General features: G+C 36.7%; 1 protein-coding gene across 2 annotated transcripts in view; it reads left to right on the top strand.

Moving 5' to 3' along the window:
- The window catches only part of si:ch211-251b21.1 (uncharacterized protein LOC571720 homolog), a 33,620-nt gene extending 10,591 nt beyond the window's left edge, over nt 1-23,029 (top strand). For both annotated transcript variants that reach the window (XM_067394019.1, XM_067394020.1), the window contains exons 3-10: nt 10,433-10,464; nt 10,575-10,754; nt 12,343-12,569; nt 12,737-12,831; nt 16,844-17,061; nt 18,114-18,333; nt 18,648-18,892; nt 21,411-23,029. In XM_067394019.1, the coding sequence (XP_067250120.1) occupies nt 10,433-10,464; nt 10,575-10,754; nt 12,343-12,569; nt 12,737-12,831; nt 16,844-17,061; nt 18,114-18,333; nt 18,648-18,892; nt 21,411-21,503 (1,310 nt within the window). In that variant the 3' untranslated portion in view covers nt 21,504-23,029. The remainder of the gene's footprint in view (nt 1-10,432; nt 10,465-10,574; nt 10,755-12,342; nt 12,570-12,736; nt 12,832-16,843; nt 17,062-18,113; nt 18,334-18,647; nt 18,893-21,410) is intronic.
- Nucleotides 23,030-23,941: the final 912 nt, after the last annotated feature.

Genomic DNA, 23,941 nt, shown 5'->3' with positions numbered 1-23,941 from the left:
TATTTTGTTTTATTATGGGCTTGTTCTTGTTCACTGATATGCTTACAAGAACAGGTGTTACACGAGTCAGGCTCATACCACTTTCCCTGTGATTTCTTGAACTGCACTTACAGACAAGAGTTAAGTCTCTGATGCACATTAAAATATGTATTTTAACGTTTATTAGAGATGTATCTCTTGTTTGTCATCTCTCATTCTCTCGTTGTACGTCATTAACGCAAATAGTTTGTACATTTTTGTAAATGCGGTTGTCACTTCCTGCATTTTTTGGGAGTTAATTTGGATGTAGAATGTGGTTGTCATTCCCAAAAATGACTGAACTGTGTGTGTATACAGAACAGGATTTATTATGACCGATACCACTTGTCTAACTGCTAGTTGGTAAAACTAGTTTTTAAGACACAGTTTTAACAAGTGTCTTATTAAAGGGTTAGTACACCCAAAAATGGAAATTCTGTCATTTATTACTCACCCTTGTGTCGTTCAACATCCATAAGACATTTGTTCATCTTCGGGACACAAATTAGGATCTTTTTGATGAAGTCTGAGAGGTTTCTGTCCCTCCATATAGATCCAATGCAAAAACCACTCCAAGGTCCAGAAAGGTAGGAAAGACATCATTTAAATACTGCATGTGACTCCAGTGTCTTAAACTCAATTTTATGATGCGACATGAGTGCTTTGTTTGTGCAAAAAAAAAAAAAAAAAATTACCACTTTATTTACAAAATAATATTACGCAACAATGTCAGCTCTCGCATAAACACAAAAAACATGCGTCGTGATGCTCTCATGAACACTCGCACATGTGCGTTGAGTTGGCGATCGAGTTTGAACGCATGCGTCGTGAAGATCTCATGAACGTGCGTTGCAGATCAAGATTTTTGTAAATAAAGTGGTAAATTATGGGGGGGGGGGGGTTGCACAAACAAAGCACTCACGACACTTCATAAAATTGAGGTTAACACATGGAGTACTTTAATTATGTCATTTCTACCTTTCTGGACCTTGAAAGTAGTAGTTGCATTGAATCTCTATGGAGGGACAGAAACCTCTCAGACTTCATCAAAAAGATCTTCATTTGTGTTCTGAAGATGAATGAAGGTCTTACGGATGTGGAACGACATGAGGGTGAGTAATAAATGACAAAATTTTCATTTTTGGGTTAACTAACCTTTTAAGGCTAAGTTTATGCAACTTACCCTCTGCAGCTTAAATCATACACTATGCAATTTTCTGTGAAATCTGTCAAATCCAACTTCCCAAAATGGCTCTGACTTTCAGCAATAGTCTATTGTCAGCAAAAGTCATGCAGTGTACTTCAGCCAGTCCCTCGGGATTTTGCGATTCTGCGATAGTAGAATTTAAAGCAAAATCAAACAAAATCTGCAATATTTGGAGGAGCTTGCAATTTTTGTAAATGGCAGCAGATTTCCCTTAGATTTTGGGCATAGACACACTCTGTGAACAACATGGATGAGGAGCATGATGGAACTAGTGAAGGAGATGCTAAATGAAAATGTAAATTCACTCTCTGACAGTAGATGGCACAGGGCTCCAGACTGTGACTAAATGGTCCCATTTTGCAACCTGTTTTTCTGCCATTGCTACTAAATTGTGTTAGAGGTCACACTGGTGCAACCACCACATTGCACAACTGATAAGAGCTGCCATTTGTTTTATATGAGAAACATCAAACAGCAAACGAAACAAAGGAGAAACATTGTGCCACAAACAAGTTAAGGCTCCCAAGTCCACAAATTGCCATGGAGTTAATGGTGCTTTAATGCTTTAAGGACATTTTAAAGTGCTTCACACTTTTTCCAGCACTTAAAAGCTCTAATTATTGTCCAATTTTAATGTTATTTTTAATGTGATGATTTGTAAAACTAAAAGTTTAAAGATGAAGGAAAACTAACACTTCTTGGCAAACAAAACGTTTTTTTTTAAAAGACATGATATTACCACTAGATGGTGGCAGAGAAGCACTTATTGACCCCCCACTATATGGAAAAGTAGAAAAAAAGTCTCATGAAAAACAAAAACTTCTTCATATTGTGACTGAATTACACAAAAAGCAAGTAAAGAGCACTCCTATTATAATCACTTAAACTGTCGGTCAGTTCAGTATGGTACAATTAATAAAAGTAGAATATTTACATTTTTCCCTATGAAAATGTTTTTGCATGTTACTGTTAGTAAGTTAATTTTATCTGCATCTCAATTTAAGCTCAGTGCATTACTAGCCAATGAATAAACATATTATTAGTAATTGCCCTTATTAATGCAAAACGATAGTAATATGATTAAATTACTTTTATAATAATAATAAAAAAAACTTTCTGTAGAAATTAGTGGCACCAGTGCCCCTGCTCTCAAATGTTAGTCTGAAGCCCTGTGACACTTATGGAACAGCAGTGATACATCGGTTTCCATGGAGGAAAAAAAGTCAAACTGTTTTACATTTTCAAATAGCCATTCAGATTTTTGTGTTCACTATGGTGTTGTTTATCAAACACCACAGCTCAGTTTTATTCATAGGCCCAAACTGAGTAGTTGGTGCCATATGGAAGTAAAATAATGCCAAATGTTTTTGAAATAAAAAGCTTGTTGAATTGCACTATTTGAAAAAAAATATGCATTACATTAGCTGTACTTGCATTTAGATGCACTGTATTTTTAAGGCTTGCATTTTTATGGGCTGAAATTCAACATGGTCGTATATTTAGGCTATGAATATTTCAATTAAAAATATTTCACACACATTTTCATTATTAAAAATTCAATAATTCATATTCACCTTTTAGATTTCACTTCCAAAATATTCATTCTGTTTAAAAATACAACCTATAAAATTCGACTAGCAATTTTCAGTCCATTTTATTTCGCTTTACAAATTCGCTTCCACAAATTCAGTGGCTCAAATTCGGCAGAAAATTCAACATTTCACATCCGGGAACTGCAGGAAGAGCAGTAGAGTGCCGATGCATCATCTCTATCTGCTGTTAGTCTTCTTCACCAGCAGGTGTCGCTAGCGGCTGTTTAGGAAGACCAAAGCAACGCTAGTAAGTCATCATTCATTCATAAAAACGGATTTACAGAAATGGAGCAAGTGGTAAGTGAATGTGTGATGATTATCAGGGCCAGTATAAATGCAGAAAAGCTGATAAAGACACAAAAGCTGCATTTATGTTTAATTCAGTGTATTTACGCTTACTTTCCCTGTGTAGCTACAGCTTTCTCTCCAGTGAACAAGATAACGTTATTGCCCGATGCTGGTGTACAGATCAAACGTTAAATCTGAGATATACATATATTTCTCTCTGTTGATAAGTTTCCTTAAATTTATATCGCAGCGCGGTGTTGTAATAATAGGGTTTCCCTCATCCGTCATAGGATTCCCCTGCCATCAGGACATATAAAACTCTTAACACAGCTTAATGGACTCGTACAGTGATATAAAAGACCAAACTCGCACCTCATTTGTGATGTAGGTTAGACTATATAGGCTCCAAGAAAGCAGATACTGGCATTAAGTTGATTTGACGCTGAACGTTTGATTATAATATTCGCAAATTTAGGGACCGTCTCTAAAGTTACGACATTCTGTATTCACGTTTCTACCTTCAATAGCATTTAAAGAGAATGACTTAGTCACAAAACCAACTCTAAAGTGTTTATCTAGGTGTCAGGTATAATGCAAACCTTTTAGATTATTGATGTTTATTAAAATAAAAGGTAACACTTTATATTAAATAGTTGATATGAACGAACAATGAACTGCACTTCTACAGCACTTACTAATCTTTGTTAATGTTAATTCCAGCATTTACTAATACATTATTAAAATCAAGAGTTGTATTTGTCAACTTTAGTTAATGCATAGTGAAGTAACATGAACAATGAACTGCTGTATTTTTATTAACGTTAACAAAGATGAACAAATACAACAACAAATGTGTTGCTCATGGATAGTTCACATTAGTTAATACATTATGAACCTTACTGTAAAGTGTTTCCAAATAAACTGTCAAGTAATATGTAAAGATTGCTATGTATTTCACTACTGTATTGGATAATTAGAAGCTCAATAACATTTGATGAGAATGATTTACAATCACCAAAACTACCTGTGAAGTGTTCATCTATAGGTGCCAGGTCGAAGAGTGATGCACCCTTCTCTCTCTCTCTCTCTCTCTCTCTCTCTCTCACACACACACACACACACACATTCAAACACACTCAACTCAAAGTACATGCACATATACTTTTTCTTTTTTTTACACATTCATCACACAATTAGTTCTACTTTGTTAATTTTATTTCTAAATTTTATTTAAAATTTGTATAAGCAGGATAATCTATGATCAGGTAAAATAAAAAATGAACAAAGTAAAAAAAATGGTGTGATGAACATGTAAAAGAAAAAAAGAAATAGTATATATGCATGTGCTTTGAGTGAGGTGTGTTTGAATATGTATATGTGCATGTGTGTCTACAAGATTTTGGTAGAAGGTAGAAACGTGAATACAGAATGTCGTAACTTTAGAGACGGTCCCTAAATTTTCGAATATCATAATCAAACGTTCAGCGTCAAATCAACTTAATGCCAGTATCTGCTTTCTTGGAGCCTATATAGTCTAACCTACATCACAAATGAGGTGCGAGTTTGGTCTTTTATATCACTGTACGAGTCCATTAAGCTGTGTTAAGAGTTTTATATGTCCTGATGGCAGGGGAATCCTATGACGGATGAGGGAAACCCTATTATTACAACACCGCGCTGCGATATAAATTTAAGGAAACTTATCAACAGAGAGAAATATATGTATATCTCAGATTTAACGTTTGATCTGTACACCAGCATCGGGCAATAACGTTATCTTGTTCACTGGAGAGAAAGCTGTAGCTACACAGGGAAAGTAAGCGTAAATACACTGAATTAAACATAAATGCAGCTTTTGTGTCTTTATCAGCTTTTCTGCATTTATACTGGCCCTGATAATCATCACACATTCACTTACCACTTGCTCCATTTCTGTAAATCCGTTTTTATGAATGAATGATGACTTACTAGCGTTGCTTTGGTCTTCCTAAACAGCCGCTAGCGACACCTGCTGGTGAAGAAGACTAACAGCAGATAGAGATGATGCATCGGCACTCTACTGCTCTTCCTGCAGTTCCCGGATGTGAAATGTTGAATTTTCTGCCGAATTTGAGCCACTGAATTTGTGGAAGCGAATTTGTAAAGTGAAATAAAATGGACTGAAAATTTCTAGTCGAATTTTATAGGTTGTATTTTTAAACAGAATAAATATCTTGGAAGTGAAATTTGAAATGTGAATATGAATTATTTAATTTTTAATAATGAAAATGTGTGTGAAATATTTTTAATTGAAATATTCACAGCTTAAATATACGACTGTGTTGAATTTCATCCCATAAAAATGCAAGCCTTAAAAATACAGTGCATCTAAATGCAAGTACAGCTAATGTAATGCATATTTTTTTTCATTTAGAGCAATTCAACAAGCTTTTTATTTCAAAAACATTTGGCATTAATTTACTTCCATAGTGCCATTATTATTTATATGGCCAACAATATAAAATACTGAGATGTTTTTAACAGTATAGCAGTTTACTTACTGATAGATAATCTTATCTGCCTGACTTTTCTTTCCCTATTTCTCCCTGTTTTCTCTCACCTGGTCTTCACGGATGCAAGGGTAGAACGAAGACTAGTTGTTATGGTTTCGTCACACATCTGGTTTTAATGTACACTGTGTGTGTGTGTGTGTGTGTGTGTGTGTGTGTGTGTGTGTGTGTGTGTGTGTGTGTGTGTGTGTGTGTGTGTGTGTGTGTGTGTGTGTGTGTGTTTTTTTTTCTTAGAAAGCAGCCAAGAAAGGTCCCTGCTTTTTAGGCCTTACTGGAGCCCAAGGCAGGCAGGGGCACTGGACCAGATGTTGACCATATTTAGACTTGTTTTTTTCTATATGTACCACATTCCTATATCATGAAAATATATTCTCATTGGACAACTGTTACACCACTGCTACACCACCCCCTGAACATGTATAACAGCCATGAACTGAAGTAAGTCTGGGAGGAGGTTTTGTGAACGGATTGGCTTCATGTTCATGACTCTTTCCCATAGGCCTATGCATTCAATCAGTGAAGAAGACAAACTGAGAATGAAGCATGAATCGGGACAATAAATGTAAGATTAAATAATCTTGCACTTACATAAAATGCACATAAATATAATTTTTCACTCTTTATCTCCCAATAATAGTAAGATGATATTTAAATGCTTTGGGCCATATTTACTAAACAGGGCAAATTAGCATGAGAGCGCAATTCCACAAATGTGCCGATGGGAGTGGCAAGTTTCATGTGTGATCTACTGCTGACGTGCAAAGTAAAGAACACAAACGCAGTCAAATCATTTAGATAATGACCAACGTGATCTACCAAGAGCAGTGTAAATTTGCGTTGGGTCACAAATAGGCAGAGCTGATGCTCATCAGGTGCAGGTCAACACAGGTGTAACTCGTTACATGTATAATCTGACAAACATGTACACACACACACGTACACACACACACACACACACACACACACACACACACACACACACACACACACACACACACACACACACACACACACACACATATTATATCAAAAGTTTGGAATCTGTAAGATTTTTAATGTTTTTAAAATAAGTTTCATCTGCTCACCAAGGCTGCATATTTATTTAATTAAAAATACAGTAAAAACAGTAATATTGTGAAATATTATTACAATTTAAAATAACTGTTTTATATTTTATAAAGTAATTTATTCCTGTGATCAAAGCTGAATTTTCAGCATCGTTACTCCAGTCTTCAGTGTCACATGATCCTTCAGAAATCATTTTAATATGCTGATCTGCTGCTCAAGAAACATTTATTGTGTACAATTGTACAAAATATGTGTACAATATTTTTTTCAGGATTCTTTGATGAATAGAAAGTTCAAAAGAACAGCATTTATTTTAAATATAATCTTTTGTACATTATAAATGTCTTTACTGTCACTTTTGATCGATTTAATGCATCCTTGCTGAATAAAAAGTATTAATTTCTTTAATTTCTTTAAAAAAAAAATTAAAATGAAAATTCTTACTGACCACAAACTTTTGAACGGTAGTGTATAATGTTACAAAACCTTTGTATTTCAGATAAATGCTGTTCTTAAGAACTTTCTATTCATCAAGGAATCCTGAAAAAAAAATTACACAACTGTTTTCAACATTCATAATAATCATAAATGTTTCTTAAGCAGCAAATCAGCATATTCGAATGATTTATGAAGGATCATGTGACATTGAAGACTGGAGTAATGATGCTGAAAATTCAGCTTTACCATCACAGGAATAAATTACTTTATAAAATATATTCAAACAGAAAACATTTATTTTAAATTGTAATAATATTTCACAATATTACTGTTTTTACTGTATTTTTAATTAAATAAATGCAGCCTTGGTGAGCAGATGAAACTTATTTTAAAAACATTAAAAATCTTACCATGTCCAAACTTTTGACTGGTTGTGTATATATACATAGGCCAACATGGTTTGGCAAACGATATGCATCCTTGAGCCCTGGAAAGGCGCTATATAAATAAAACATTATTATTATTATTATTATTATTATATGTTCAGGTAATGTCTTCCTCTGGCATTCCAAAGAAATTAATATGAGTGGAAAATATTTTATCCCTTCTACCACACGCTCTCTGTTCTCTGCGGTGTCTCATCCTAGCAGCAACAACTGCAGCCATGTCGCAAAATGGGATAAGACATGTTTTTCTGGGCATTAAATAATGGCACAAATATCAATAAATTGACTAGCGCAAACATTAGTAATTTGTGTTGTGGGATTCATTTAAATACTCTCCTAATAATGAATAACGAATTTATGAATTCACTATGTTCGTGTTGTTTACATTATATGCACTTAGGTGCCTATTGCCAACAAAACATTTAATGCAGTTTTACTCACCACCTGCGGTTCCGACTCATGACCGGGATCATTATCACTGCGACCACTCCATCTTTCAGTTTCAAACGATCTGTAAATCCAGCGCTGAACTGGGCCTTGTTTATAAAACCATAAGCACCACGAGCAGCCACGGAAAAACTAGAGATATTCTCTATTCATTTTAACCAATAAAAAAGTGATTGCAACTATCAGACACAACTTTATCCTTATTTTTATAGTTAATTTAAGGCAGTTTCAATGGTTATTTTAATGACAAATATCGAGAGCGCATCAATGTAATGTGTGAGCACAAATATCTCAGCTCAACTTAAAGGTGCACTATGTAATATTTTCTGTCCACTAGAGGCCAATTCAAAACAAAGGCATAGCTTGATGATGCCAAGTTTGAGCATCTTGGGACATGTGGTTTTCACCTCAACAGCCGGTGGAAAAGAATTGGGATAGGACTCGGGAAGAATTCATGTTCATGGATGCGACTATTAACGTTACTGTAGTATGAAGCAGAGCAGGACCGAGTGTTGTGGGAGCTGAACGAGGCCGCTGGAGCGATCGCGCAACACACTCCGCGAGCAGCGGGACTTTTATTATGCCACAGTCACGCCGCTGCTTCCGCTTTTCCGCTCAAGCTTATGAGGTAACGCAGCTCTGTTTATCATATTGAATACATTTGAGTGTGTTGAAAATGTTATAACATTACTCTGAGCGTTCGCTCTGCGGCTGCTGTGAGACACTTGTTGCACACTACAGTAAGCTGATCGATTTTAGAATATCATATTAATAAATGCTGGATGGCTTGTGTTGATAAATGGCATGCAATTAATTTTAAAACGTATTGTATGATGGAGAAAATTCTGTATTACTGTTACTAAAAATAAAGCTGCATCTGATTATGCTATGTTAGCTACTTGACAAAATAGTGTTTTTCTCTAAGGCATGGTAAAGCATGGTACTTGCAGAAAATCAAGAAAATTGGCTTTAAACAATAAGACTAAATTTGTTGAGCTATATAACAATAATTAGTTTTCTGTCTATAAACGTAACCAAACAGTTGTTCCCTTGTCTATTAAAACATAAATATTAAAGCGTCTTTGGTGTTTCCATGGTTTCTTCAAAATAAAACCGGAAACCGAGGGTAACGCGGGTATGACGTCATTGACAGGCGACTTCTCACACGTCCCAGAGCCTTGATTAAAATTGCAATTTTCTCACGATTTACAAATAGTTGCAAACATTTGTGATATTGTAAGTACTCAAGTGAACAAAATATATAACACTGAACTAGTGGTTTTGAATATTTCACTGCAAAATTATTACATATTGCACCTTTAACGCTGGGTTCTTTGGGAAGCAAGGTTATCTTTCTCTCACAACCAAAAACACACTTTGATGACATTGTTGATTTCATAGTCTAAAAACAAAGCGACAAATCTTTCTCGAGCAAGTCCTGTGCAGCGCTGCCGATGACTTCTGTAAAGCCAAATGAAGCGCGTTGATAGGCGTGCTCTTGCTCTCTCGCTCTGGTCGATGTGTGTGCGCACGCTCTTCCAGGAGAAGTGCCCGTACAAGAAATTCCGCCCTTTATTACATAATAAAGGGCCATACTCGAAAAAAAGTGCGAAGTTTGTAAGGAATCGGAAGAGTATTTTTGGTACAGAAATACTCTGTTATATGTCCAACTCATGTTTTGAAACTTTGGCCATGTTTAACATGAGAATCCAACTCTTTAACAGTGTAAATAAGTCAGAATGCATGAAATAGCATTAGACTCCTCCTGTAAGTTTTTCTAAGTGATCTCTTTTTATATAGGTGGGCAGTTGTGGCCTAATGGTTAGAGAGTCGGACTTGTAACCCAAAAGGTTGCAGGTTCAAGTCTCAGAACTGGCAGGAATTGTTGGTTGAGTGAACAGTTCCGAGTATAGGACACCATACTTGGCTACGTCACGTCACTTTCACTTTTGACTTTATAAATTACAAAGCCCAATGTTTCTTGAGATCAGAAAGTAATAAAAATGTTAGAAAAATGTTGTCTGTGGTATATTTTCACTGCAAAACAACATAGGAAATGCTGCAAATTTTGAGAAAAGTTGACACAAAAAAAAGACCCTTTTGACTTGGGCCAGTGAGCAACTAACCAGAGCACCCTAGCAACGCCCTATCAATCACCCAGAACGCCCTAGCAACATAGCATAGCAATGAACTAAACATCATTAGAATGCCTCAGCCACCACATAGCAATTACCTGGGAACCCACACTCACATTTCATTACATTTGTTTACAATGGTGAACCAAGACTGAGCCAATCATATAATCTGTTTCCTGTAGTAGAGTTAGTTAAGGATTCTTATACCTTTGAAACAAACTGAAATAAATGTTTTATATTTTAGGACCACAAACATTAAGAGTTACAACCATCAAGGTGAGTTAATAATTATAAAAATAATTATATCTGGGCCACTCATAAATTAAATTTTTTAATGATTTGTAACTAAATGATTTCAGTTGACACTTAACCACAATTCCATGCAGGAGGAGCCATATGCAATGTCTAAAGGCTCTGAACTGGAGGGCTTCTGCATTGACCTGCTGTCAGCTGTTTCTAAGAAACTAAATTTCAAGTATGATATTCATCTTGTGAAGGACGGCCGATATGGCATAACAGATGACAGCGGCAACTGGAATGGCATGATTGGAGAAGTTGTAAGAGGGGTGAGTTTAACAATCTCAGATTAACTCCAAATAAATCTCAGCTCTTCTTGTAAGATTTTTCTGACATATTCTTGGTTGCATGCTACTACAAAGAACTTAAGAAACATCAACGGGATCTCATTGTTGAAAGGTATCACTCAGGTGAGGGCTAAAAAAAATTCTAAGTCATGATATACCATGGAACACAGTGAGGACAGAATTCAACAAGTGAAGAAAGTATGGCAAAACAGTGACATTATGAAGAACAGGATATCCCTCCAAAATTGATCAGGGAGGTTGTCAAGAGGCCTACAGCAACATTAAAAGAGTTGGTTGCTCCTAACATGTGACAGCTAACTCTCATATTCCCCATCTGTTTGGGCTATGGGGCAGGGTGGAAAGACACAAGAAAAAAAAAAATCCATGTCCAGCTAAACTTTGCAAAAGCATATTCACAATCACCCCAAACCATGTGGAAAAATGTGTAATGGTCTTATAAGACCAAGATTAAACTTTTTGGCCAAAATTGTAAAAGTTTGGCATGAAAACAACACAACACATCAGCAAAAGAATGACAAATTGATGCATGGTGGTAGCAGCATTATGCTTTAGGGCTGCCTTTCTTCGGCTGAAACTGGGGCTTTAGTAAAGGTGGAGGGAATCATGAATAGCTCCAAGTGCCAATCCATTTTGGCACAGAACCTTCTGCTGTCTGCTAGAAAGCTGAAAATGAAAAGAACTTTCATCTTTCGGCATGGCAATGATCCAAAACACACATATAAAACAAAAAACATCTATGGGGTGAACCGAAGAGGGCCATGCACATGAGATGCCCTCACAATGTAATAGATCTGGAGCGATTTTGCAAAGTGGAGGTGGAAAATACTCTCAAATCAAGATGTGACAAAGTAATAGACTCCTATCCAGCTCAATAAAATAAAAAGGGTGCTATTAGGTAGTAATCATCAGTTTAGGGGTGCACATTTATGCAGTTAGTTATTGCAAAGTTTTCATTTTTATTTTTCTTCTCTGAAATGTTACTTTGGGTTTCAGTGGCTTTGCATCAATTGCCATTTTTACAATAAAGGTGATAAAGTTCTCATATGATTTTATGACGTCTAATGCAGATCTTCTGTCGGCAAATTAAATTGGCGTGATTACACACATGGTTCAGACACCGGCACACTAGAACACTGGAAGCCTTCCTATACCCTCAACACCATGATGCAGCGCTGAGTTCCTTCGAAATGGAACAGCATATTCAAAGGATTTCTGAAGGATCTTGTGACACATAAGACTCGAGTAATAGCTGCTGAAAATGAATCTCTGCCACCACAGGAATAAATTATATTCTAAAATACATTAAAATAGAAAACAGGGAGGCTATTTTAAATTAAAATAATATCACAATTTTAAATTTTTTCCATTCACTAATTCTTAGTGCATTTTCTGTATTTATACTTAAATATATAATTTCTGTCTGAAAATGTGAAGGTGTGCCTTTTTCATTGAGACATTACTTTTAAATCTACATCTGTTTCTACAAAAGGTTGCCTTTATTACATAAAAAGTGTCCCAACATGTCTGTATGTGTTGCTGATTTCTACAGGAAGCAGACATCGCTGTGGCGCCACTAACTCTTACAGCTAAACGTGAGACAGCTGTGGACATGAGCAAACCCTTCATGCAGACTGGCCTTAGTTTCATCCTAATGAAAGACTTGGCCACAGATGACTCGCAGTTCCTGAGCCTCCTTAACCTGTTCTCCACCGAGATGTGGATGGGCTTACTGGTTGCCTACCTGTTGACCTCTGCCTGTATCTTCTTAGTGTCACGGTAAGGGTGGGATGGTAATACCATGGCACTTTTAAATGTAGGATGATTGAATGAACTGTTTATATTATATGCCATGGTATTTACATGGTATTCCAAGATACTTCAAAGAATTACCATGATATCCAAAAAATCTGCAAAACCATGACTATGGTTCTGTCTTTTTTTAGGATTAGCCCCTGTGAATGGGAGCAACCAGAGAACGAAAATGCCTTCACGCTCTCACACAGTTTTTGGTATACTGTGGGAGCACTGACTCTTCAAGGTAACGTACATAGCATGGATAAGTATGGTTACAAGTATTTACACCCTCACACACACAGACTGAGAGGAACAATACAACAAAACAACTTAGCTAATCGTAGGCTGTTTTTCAGCAGGATTTACTTGGATTTGGATTTACTTGTATCGCATTAAATAGTTAAGAGCCCGTTAATGAATAAACATTGGCCATTGGTATTATGGTAAATTGGAATTATTTAAAAAAAAAAATTAACAACATTGCAACAACCACAAAAGTGTCATAGGCTCACTGGGGAACATCTCAATACTCCAAAAACATTTACATACATCACATTCACAACCATTTTCAGCTAAAATGAACATCAGTTAGCATAGGCTACAGCAGTGGTTCCCAAACTTTTTCTGCAGGGCCCCCCTTTTGTAGAGAAAAACAACCGCTCACGACTGGTTTAGACACATTGTTTTGGTATTTATGAATCTGAAGTATATGCATCATCTGCTTTACTTTTACCTGGCACTGGCAGTCCTTTCACAAATTTGTCCATGCTTAGCAGAACCATGCATCATTAATTTATATTAGCCCCCTACAGTACTCAATTCAGATTTTTCAATCACACCATCTAGTGGTCTGTTATTGCACAACAACAACCACTACAACTGATAACAGACCATTCAAGCAGATACTGCAAGGTGTTTTAAGATAATAAAAATGTCAAATTCATGTTTAGTGTTCAACTATTTACTTATCTGGCAAGTAGCTACATAATTCCGCATAAACCCTGCAGAGGTTTTTTTTGCATAATAATCTGTTGACTGTGCACTATTCCTCAGCTTCGTGCCCCCCTTTTATAATTCCGTGCCCCCCAGTTTGGGACCACTGGGCTACAGCATGATAATCCTGAAATCTCAAAAACTGCTTAGTGAAATCAGCAACAAAATCTGACTTGAACTGTCCCATAAATGTTGTTTCTTATGCTTAAATAGCATTACAAATCTTATTTTTCAGGCTAGACAAGCCAATGTGCATGTGCAGTCCTAAGCGTGAGTCTCAGGTTTCTATGGGAACCAGAGCTTCTAACGGCAGCTGCGGTGATGCAATGACTTGATCAATCAGCGATTGGCTCTTTTACTTAGAAAGCGGGATGTATTCCGCCATATTGCACGTTGCAGTTTCTCTCATTCATAACTATGCCAAGTTCACACTACAGGATTTTAAGCCAGATTTAAGCCCCATTTGCAAGTTAACGAGCTTGCCGACAAGTTGGGCTGTGATTGGGAGCAAATCAGCAGGTGATCGGTGCTCGTCAATCTTCTCAATCTACTCGATGCATTAAAGACACGCTGATGCGTCGCTGATACCTAGCTGACGCCAGACAAATATCTAGCATGATAAATATCTGGAGCTGTCGGCCGACTCAACATCCTGTGGTGTCAAGTGTCAACGAGCAAGAGCAATGAAATACACAGTAATGTCTATGGAAGCAGCAATAACAATTCACTCAAATATAATTTGCCGACATTTAGTCATATCAGATACACATTGTGTAAGTAACTATAAAGCTCACTCACTCTATTGTTCTCCTAGTTCACCGGCCACATGTATTTTGGGACAAATGGATGAATTCTCATGCTGTAACCTGTAAAGGGCGGAACACACCAAGCCGACTGTCGGCCGTCGGGCAGTTTTTTTTCGTTGGCCAACTTAGTTTTCTCAGTATGTTCCGCACCATTGGCTGAAGCTGGTCCTCGTTGGCTTTTTCGGCCGATTTGACATTGAATCACCGTCGGAGCCTATCGGTCCCTCGCCTCGAGCCTTCTGATCATTCTAATTGGCTGTTCAGCTACTGCCACCTGCTGGTACAGAAAGGCATTTCTTCTTACAGAGGGGCAGAACGGACGTGCTACTTGGCTGTCGGGTACCGAGCGTCAGTCTGGTGTGTCAGGGCATCTTTGGACCCAGACGCTGTTGACGTGAGCCAACCCCGCAGTCTGTTTTCGTCGCCACTAGTTTGTCGCCTTTGGCTTGGTGTGTTCTGGCCTTAAATCCGAATGGCAGGACTCTCTGAACTGAGGCGCAAACAAACATGGTGGCGCCCATCTCGTGTTATAGATTAAGATCAAGGTCATTAACACTCACTTGCACATATTTGAGAATCGGAATATCAGATAGTTGATGACATATGCTGCGTCCCAATTCGCCTACTTATACTACGTCCTAAAAGTATGTACTGTTTTTGTAAAGAAAAAGTACATACTTTTGAGTGTGTAGTAGAAGAGTATGCAAGTTTTGGGACATACTACCTCGTCATAACTGCGTCTTTGACGGACGTTCTGTTGCTAAGTTACTCAACCTGTAACTGTTTAAACTACCCTGTCAATCATCTTGTCACAGTTAAAATCCTCCACATTGAATTAAATTTAGTGAGCCGCTGGCCGCGGTGTGTCACGTGACAAGCATGATGCGTCGTCATGGAAACAATAAAGGGAAACGTTCTAAAATAACGATCACCTTCACTCTGGGAGGTCAGCCAGAATATTTAAAACTTATATGTAAATTAATTTAATTTGATCTAAATTGAATTCAAAATTTAATCAAATTTCTTCCCAATGTCCATTTTCAAATAAAGTCATTGGGTGATAGAGTTGTTGTCAGCTCGTGTAATGTGTAACCTCCTGTTGCGGATCATTTACGTAGTGTCATATAGTGTGAACACCACGACGACTTTAAGACTTCACAGCAAGTCATGTTGTCTGAATAGCACAGCAATCTGCCAACGTTTAAAGTCCTGTAGTGTGAGCTTGGCATAATAGGAGTGAACTGTCTTTCTATATCTATAGTCTTTGTGATAGGGGAGCAATGTGATGAGGAGCACTCGGATATGAGTTGGCCTGCCCTAATTTGAAACACGACTCACGATAAAAGAGCGCAAAGATAAACAAAACATTAATTAAATAATTGCTTCTGCAAATGCATTTTTTATCTCACGTGTTATCTTGTGCTTGTTAACACTATCAGCTGGGTTTAGATGGTAGGCCTAAATTATTTCAAACACGAATAGAGCATTTAGACTCACTCACCAGACATTTTATTTCTGAACAGTCACGATACATAGCCTACAGCAACCAAGGTAATAAAACGTTGCCTCATTCATTCGTTTCATATAAAACTGAACATTATTTTAGTGCCACTCCCTGGACATTTCACTTGAACATAATAGAGTACCCCAGGGATGACACATTTTTGTAGGCAAAACCCAGAAGCGAGTTAGCATTATAGGACTCACCTGAAATAATCACCTGAAATAAGGTCTGTGGTTACAAAGCCTCTAAATACTTTCACGTTTTGATCTATGACATAAAACACACCAGTTATAACCCGCTTGTGATTTTTTTAAACTTTTACTGTGTCTTCAAATTGGCGGTTGCTAACAAATTGCTAAAGACTACTTCCTTTGGTGGTGACTTTAAACGTCATCATTAAAAATGGGACATTTGGACAGCATTTCTCATGAAAAAGTGGATAAGTATTCATAACAGCACAGATCATAATCAGCGAGCATGTTTTTAAATAGAGTTGTTTTCTAAATAAAGTTTGAGGAAGCTTGGTGGTGGTGACATTGATCGGCGACCATGGTGTGCTGTAGCCTGTTTATAGCCTACTGTTAGCCTTTTATATCTGACGACTTTATTAAGGCTTCAAAATCTATAAATGTTGTGTTAACTTGTAAAGATTATCTTGATAGACAAAACGTGTAAGTGTCATAACCCTTTGTTAAACACAGAGCTTATTTTCTGCGATTTTCCAAAAGTCTATGGGAAAAATGCATAGGCTTTCAATCGAGGGAACCCGTGCGCCGCTAACTTCTGGGTTGGCCTAAAACACATCATCCCTGAGGTACTCTATATCATGTTGCAGAAATGATGACACAGGCACGTTTTCCAGTAAACCTGGGTTGCCAAATTACCTCAGAACTAATTTGCAGCGACATCTAGTTTACTAAAAATTAAAAGTTTGTTATAAATCTTTACCGTAGGTGCTGGTCCTCACCCAAAGGCTCTTTCAGGACGGGTCATTACAGCTATCTGGTGGCTGTTTTCATTAGTGTTGCTTGCTTGTTACTTTGCCAACCTCAGTTTATGGCTGCATTCAGACAACCAGCAACTGTCAATCAAGAGCTTTGAAGACCTTGCTAATCAAAACTTGATTGAGTACGGTACCATTAAAGATTCTTCCTCATTTGCATTCTTCAAGGTAAGACACAGCATTTATTCAATGCAATTAACAGAATAATTTCATTGTAATATATAATATTATTTCTGTTATATAGAAAGACAGAAAAATGTTGACTGTTAGTTTCTTTGAAGGGTTAGTTCAAACCGAAAAATCTCTCATAAATTACTTACCCTCATGTTGTCCCAAACCCATGAAACTTCTGTTCATCTCCTGAACACAAATGCCAATATTTGTAATATTCTTTCAACTATTTTTGTCCAGTAGGCCTCGGTATCAACATTTTTTTAACTTCAAAGTACATAGTAAAATTATATGTATTGAGCGTTTTAAAGGGATACTCCACCGTTTTTTCATATTAAACTATGTTATTCCCTTAACTAAGACGAGTTGATACATACCTCTCTCGTCTCAGTGCGTGCACTAAAACGCTCTGTTTTGCGGCGAAACTTTGTTAGCACTTAGCTTAGCCCAGTTCATTCAATAGGGGGCCAAGCAGAGAAGCTACCAAACACCTCCACGTTTTCCCTATTTAAATACAGTTACTCGAGTAGTGTAACTCGACCTAGGACGGTGACACAAAACAAAACGTTGCGCTTTTCTAGCGTGTAAAATGGATAACTATATTGTATGGCGGAATACCATAGCAAGTGCTCGGGAGCACTTTGACTTGGCGCAGTAATATCTTCACTCGTGAAAAGTCCTCTCACCGGCCCCCGCTCCCTCTCCTGTAAAAGTCACGTTGGTTCTATTGACGGAAATGAGAGGGAGGAGGAGAAAGAGCGGGGGCCGGTGAGAGGACTTTTCAGATTAAACCATTCAATTTGATTACTTTTATTATTTTGACAGTATTGATGGATGACTGACAGCAGTTTTAGTATATACAAAAAAAGTCTATTAACAACTCTAAGTAATGCAACTACAATGCTACATTTTGGGTAAACTAATAAACTTGTGTAAACTAAGTCTGAATCTTATATCATTTAATGTCTGTTGGTTATGCACCCATATGACTAAGTATTATTTGAAGAGCTGCTCTCAACCATGTTTAACTGTTATTTGTCTTTGACCAGAACTCAAACAACCCCACATACCACAGAATCTATGAGCACATCAAGGATGCCCAGAGCTATTCACTCACTGCGACAGAAGGTATCCACAGGGCTCTGAAAGGCAACTATGCTTTCATCGGCGAGTCTGTGTCCCTCGACCTGGCAGTGGCGAGATACTGTAACCTTACACGTGCCCCAGAAATCATTGGCATGAGGGGATACAGTATTGCTGCTCCTTTAGGTATGCTCTCTGTTGCATACAATTATATTGTTTTGCATACAGAAAATGAAGTCTCAAAATTCTTATTTTTAGACATACCACAGTAATGCCATGGATTAATGGTTTAATGTTCCATGATAATACCATGATATTCTTGTAACTACCATTCATATACCATGTAAAAACCATGGTACATGAATATTGTAATCAGTAGTGCCATGGTATTAGCATCTGATACCATCCTAGTACCATCACAGTACTTCTTTAAATGGAGGCACCGTCTCATTGTGTGTGTGCATGTGTGTGTGTGTGAATGTGTGTGTTAATGTCCTCAGGCTCTCCTTTAGTAAAAAACCTAAGTGTTGCCATTCTCCAACTGAGTGAGTCTGGTGAGCTGGATTATTTGCGCAGTAAATGGTGGGCTAGCAGTTGTGTGGCTAAAAATGGCAAGAGTGCTCCACTGAAGCCCGCCAGTCTGAAGGGAATCTTCTTATTACTGGCACTTGGACTGGGACTGGGGCTTTTCTTGGCTTTGATGGAACTGGCAGCCAAATCACGCAAAATCGCTAACACTCAGCAGGTGAGTTTGATCATTTTATATGTGGGGTCCTTTTTCAATCTCTCTCTCCCTCTCTCTCTCTATATATATATATATATAATTTTTTTATATTTTTTTTTTGGCCAATGAACCGGTATTTCTGAATGTGCTGGCGCTGAGATTTAGCGGATTTGAAGCGAAAGTATTTGATGAACGCATACTATGTACAGAGAGCGTCGCTCAAAATCATTATCTAATTTTTGATGGAGGTGGCTTTAGCAGCTTTTGCATCTGAACTCTTCATATATGCATATCTACACTTTATATACATAGATAATTAGATAATAGACAATTAATTGACTAAACATTAAATAAAAATGTAACACAATGTTACATTTTTATTTAATGTTCAATTCTATTTCAAATAAATCCTGTTCTTTTTCTAACTTTCTGTTCATAAAAGCATCCTTAAAAAAAAAAAAAAACACTGTATTGTGGTTTCCACACATTTTTAAGCAACACAACCATTTGATAATAAAAAAAGGGGCAGTGTTCGAAATCGTCCCCTATACCCTCATTTACTATTCCCTGCATTACTCCGCTAATATAGTCCACATGAAGGAGTGATTGAAAACGAGTGAGTGAATTCGGACACTGAGTGTTCAGGAAGGGCTGCCGCTTTTGCATACTTTGTGTTTGCTGTTTAATAATCATTTGATACTTAGCAAACTGGCAGCTCCAGTAGTAATGAAAATAGTGGAATGGAGACTAGCATATAAATCTTAATCCAACAATTTAATAATCAATTAAAAAGGAATTTATATCTGTGTGAAATTACGCTGTAGCTACATTGGACCAGCGGTTTGGAAAGTGGATGGATGATTCAGCTGCGGGTGCCATCTTCTGGTCTGATGCGGGAATTCATTCAGGGTGCAACTCTCAGAGTGCATTATGTTGTACATCGGTTGTACACTTATAGTGGTGCATTGAGGGATTGAATGAGTGCACTTGATAACATCCACTATGGTTTCGGACACCATTACAAATGGCTGTCCCTCAAATAGTGCCTTATTTAAGAGTATGGGGGCAATTGTAGACACAGCCTAGCCTTTTACAGGCACACTAAGGCCCTCTAGTGGTTAAAAAAACAAAACTGCTTTCATTTTGTGGTAGAACATTGTTTTGGTGCTTCTGCTCTGCATGACTGTTTGAATGAATAAAAAAATAATAATTAATTAATAAAAAAAGAGAGAAAGAGCTCATGAAACATTCACTACTATGTTTGAGATATAACCAGTTTAGATGGAAAGGATCTCAAGCTAGCTTAAGACGTTATGTATTAATAGACAAGGTACATCCTTGAAAATAAATTCGCTACAACAACCACAATGAAATGATCCTTCACAATAGATAATGCATTACAATGAACTCTGTTACAGCTATATATGTGACCCTAGACCACAAACCCAGTCATAAGGGTCAATTTTAGAAATTGAGATACATCATCTGAAAGCTGAATAAATAAGCTTTCCATTGATGTATGGTTTATTAGGATAGGGCAATATACAGCTATTTGAAAATCTGGAATTTGAGGGTGCAAAAAAAAAAAATCTAAATATTGAGAAAATCGCCTTTAAAGTTGTCCAAATGAAGTCCTTAGCAATGCATAGCCACTCACAAAAACACATTTTTTTTATATATATTTACAGTAGGAAATTTACAAAATATCTTAATGGAACATGATCTTTACTTAATATCCTAATGATTTCTGGCATAAAAGAAAAATCGATAATTTTGGCCCATACAATGTATTGTTGGCTATTACTACAAATATACCCGTGTGAATTATGACGGGTATATATATTGGTTTTGTGGACCAGGGTCACATATGGCAGTTTATCAGTTCAATAAAATGCCTTACCTGCTGGGTAATAAAAAAACAATCTCCATGTCTTTTACAAAATTTCAAATCCCTTAGTTCTCTGAAAAGCCAAGCTAATGTTGATTCTCGTTTTATTACGAGCTCTGTAATAAGAGTTTAACTTACGCATTCTCTTTTTGCCAGCAAAAAATATTAACAGTGTAGGTTTAAGTACCATAGGCATATTAGAATGATATCTGAAGGATCATGTGACACTGAAAGTTGCAGTAATTGCTGCTGAAAATTCAGCTTTGCCGTCACAAAAATAAATAAAATTAAATAAATAAAACATTACTGGTGTGCATCTTGAGACAAAACAATGGCACTGACATATTATAATACATGTCAGTGCAAGTTGCTTTCAGTTAAAACAGCTCAAACATGCATTTTAGTGTGGGACTAGGCTTAAGCCTTGACTGTGAAACCAGGCAAAAGCCTAATTTAACTGCCAAAGATTCAAACATTTAAAACAATGTAGGACAATAAGTTTATGATAAATTCATTAAATAACTATACACTACTAAGAAAAAATGCTACAGAGTGTTTGGTAACAATGTTTTCTGAAAATGGACCATGGTAGTAAATTGACTTGAGACAATAGACACAAGTTGAAAGTGAAAATGACCTACTTTCTTACAGAAATCCTGCTGCTCTGTGATGTCTGCTGAACTCAGTCAGCGCTTCAGAGGTGGCGATGTGACGTCACCGGAATCTGAGAAAAGCAAAGCCTAAAAAAGCATTGACACACACATTTAATCACTTAAGATTCCTTATGTTAACATCAAATTTATTCATATTATGATTTCAACACATTATACTAACTAAACTGGGTGGGTGAACCTCATGAAAACATTTCATTTATTGTGTGCACTTCAATACTGAAGAAGAAAAGAAATGATTCAGTGCATTACGATTTTTTGAATTCCAGTGTTTTCATTTAGAGTTGTAGTTTTGTTCTGTTTTTGTTACAGTAATGAGAATGAGATTTTTTTTTTCATATATCACTTATTTTTCTATGAAATGTTTTTGATAGGTTTCATGAGATTCACCCGGGTAATAGTCTAGCATTTTATCTATAGACAAAATGCGGTTCTATTAATTTCTCTTATTTTATTAAACAAGTTTAAGGTTTGATTTTATTTTGGTTTAGTTGGATGGATTAGTATTTTATTAATATGTTATGTTCTTTCAATACAAGAATGGTTACAGCAGTTAAGGTATAAAATTTATTGGGAGATAATAAAGATTACCTCCATTTTTTGTTGTCATATTCAACCTTTTTATTTCTAGATTACTGAGATCAGCCCTTATGCTGTTTTAATAGCAGAACAATGTGTGCCATGAGTAAAATTGTGATATTTCAAAAAAAAAAATGCATGTAAGAGAAGATTGCATAAATGTTTGGATGTTTTCTTTTATTCCTAATTTCCTATTATAATAAAATGATACATGCAACATTTCTGCCATGACTAACTATATAAATTCAGCACCTTCAGTTCCTTATTTTATGCATTGTTTTACTACAGAGAACTTTCTTAAAATAAAAAGCTGAAATATGGTGTTTGTATGCAATTTTTGTTTTCGATATTATTTTTGCATATTAATAATTGGGACTTTAACACTTTTCACCAGTCCGTTGGACTGAGTATGTGTGATTTTTCCACAGACTCTCTACGAGATGCGATTTTACCTGACTCTTGCCATTAACTCTGATACTCACCTGTTTTGTTTTTGAGCCACTCCAGTGTTTGTTCGGTGTTTGGGATCAACTTCTTTGCATGCTTCAATTCTGAAACAGAATTAAACAGGCTCTCCTGCAGTAGTTCACTATATATTTTGCCTCATCTATTCTTCCTTCCGGTTTAAAAAGTCCAGTCACTAAAGAGGAACATGGGCTGCAAGTTTAAGATTTACGCCACACATAAAGCTTTGAATTTGATGTAAAAAGTTCTTGGTCTCATTCGACCACAAAATCTTTTCCCACGCTGAACTAAATCACTGTTTTCTTGGCAAATTCACGTGGTTCTTTTTGAATAATTGCATCTTTGTGCCAGCCTCTCATAGCAGTGTTATTCACAGCTCTTCATTTGGTCAAGTGGGTCACCTTTACTCTGTTATAGCTATTGAATTCTGCAGCTCTTTCAACGTGAACGATGGCCTCTCTGTGGCTTCTCCCACAAACCTACTTGTTCAAGCAGACTGCTGAGTTACAATGAGATGGTTTGGGATGACCATGATGTGCCTCTGTATGGTCAACAGACAGCATTAAACCATCAAAATTAAATGTTTGTTTATTGCTTATGATTTTGCAAGAATGTATATTAGGGGTTTTCAAACTTTTTAATAGCTTTTTAACAAACTGAAGCATTTAAACAGATCTTACAGATAATTAAAAAAAATGAAAATATGAATTCATTTATAGTTATCTAAACATCCCTAAAACCCACACAAACATCTATTTAAACGGGCGGAGTAACGTAGTTCTGAGTTTGCACGCTACACCTGTGGTGAATGTGTAAGTTAATTGTAAATGTCTCTTGAGTTTTGTTACCGTGCTATGCACATCATCCGTTACTTTCATCCATGTCTTATTTTACATGTATTTGATTTTCGCGTTGCCTCTCGCACTGAGCTATTTGGTTCAATCATAGACTGTAAAAAGGGTTCAATGCACACACACGCGCGCTCACATCAATTCTCTTTCTATGAAACCTGTAAACCGCATTCACCGGATCTAACTCTATAGCGCCGCTAACTCTATAGCGGGTGTCAAGAGCACTGCAATTATTTCTCATTTAGATGAAAATTAAATAGATTCCCAACACATTTAGCGTCTTTTGATACGCTTTCTTAGCCAACAATGCACACACACGGACATTATAACACTCGGGTATTGTGTTGTACCAAATTTATCAGTTTTGTGTTACAGTGTAAAACTAAAGTATGAAAAAATACTACTACTATGGGGACCCGTTTGGTTACCAACTTTCTTCAGAATATCTTCTTTTGTGTTCAGCAGAACGAAGAAACGTACATGTTTAGGTAAAGGTTAAGGGTTTAGAACAACTTGATGGTGAGCAAATGATGACAGAATTTTTATTTTGGGGTGAACTATCCCTTTAACTATTGGAATCAATGCTCTTTGGTCGTTATTTGCATTATTTCTGGGT

The sequence above is a fragment of the Chanodichthys erythropterus genome, chromosome 9, assembly GCF_024489055.1.
Source record: "Chanodichthys erythropterus isolate Z2021 chromosome 9, ASM2448905v1, whole genome shotgun sequence".
Lineage (NCBI taxonomy): Eukaryota > Metazoa > Chordata > Actinopteri > Cypriniformes > Xenocyprididae > Chanodichthys > Chanodichthys erythropterus.
Note: the sequence above shows the minus strand (reverse complement) of the source record. Positions and strands in the feature narration are given on the sequence as shown.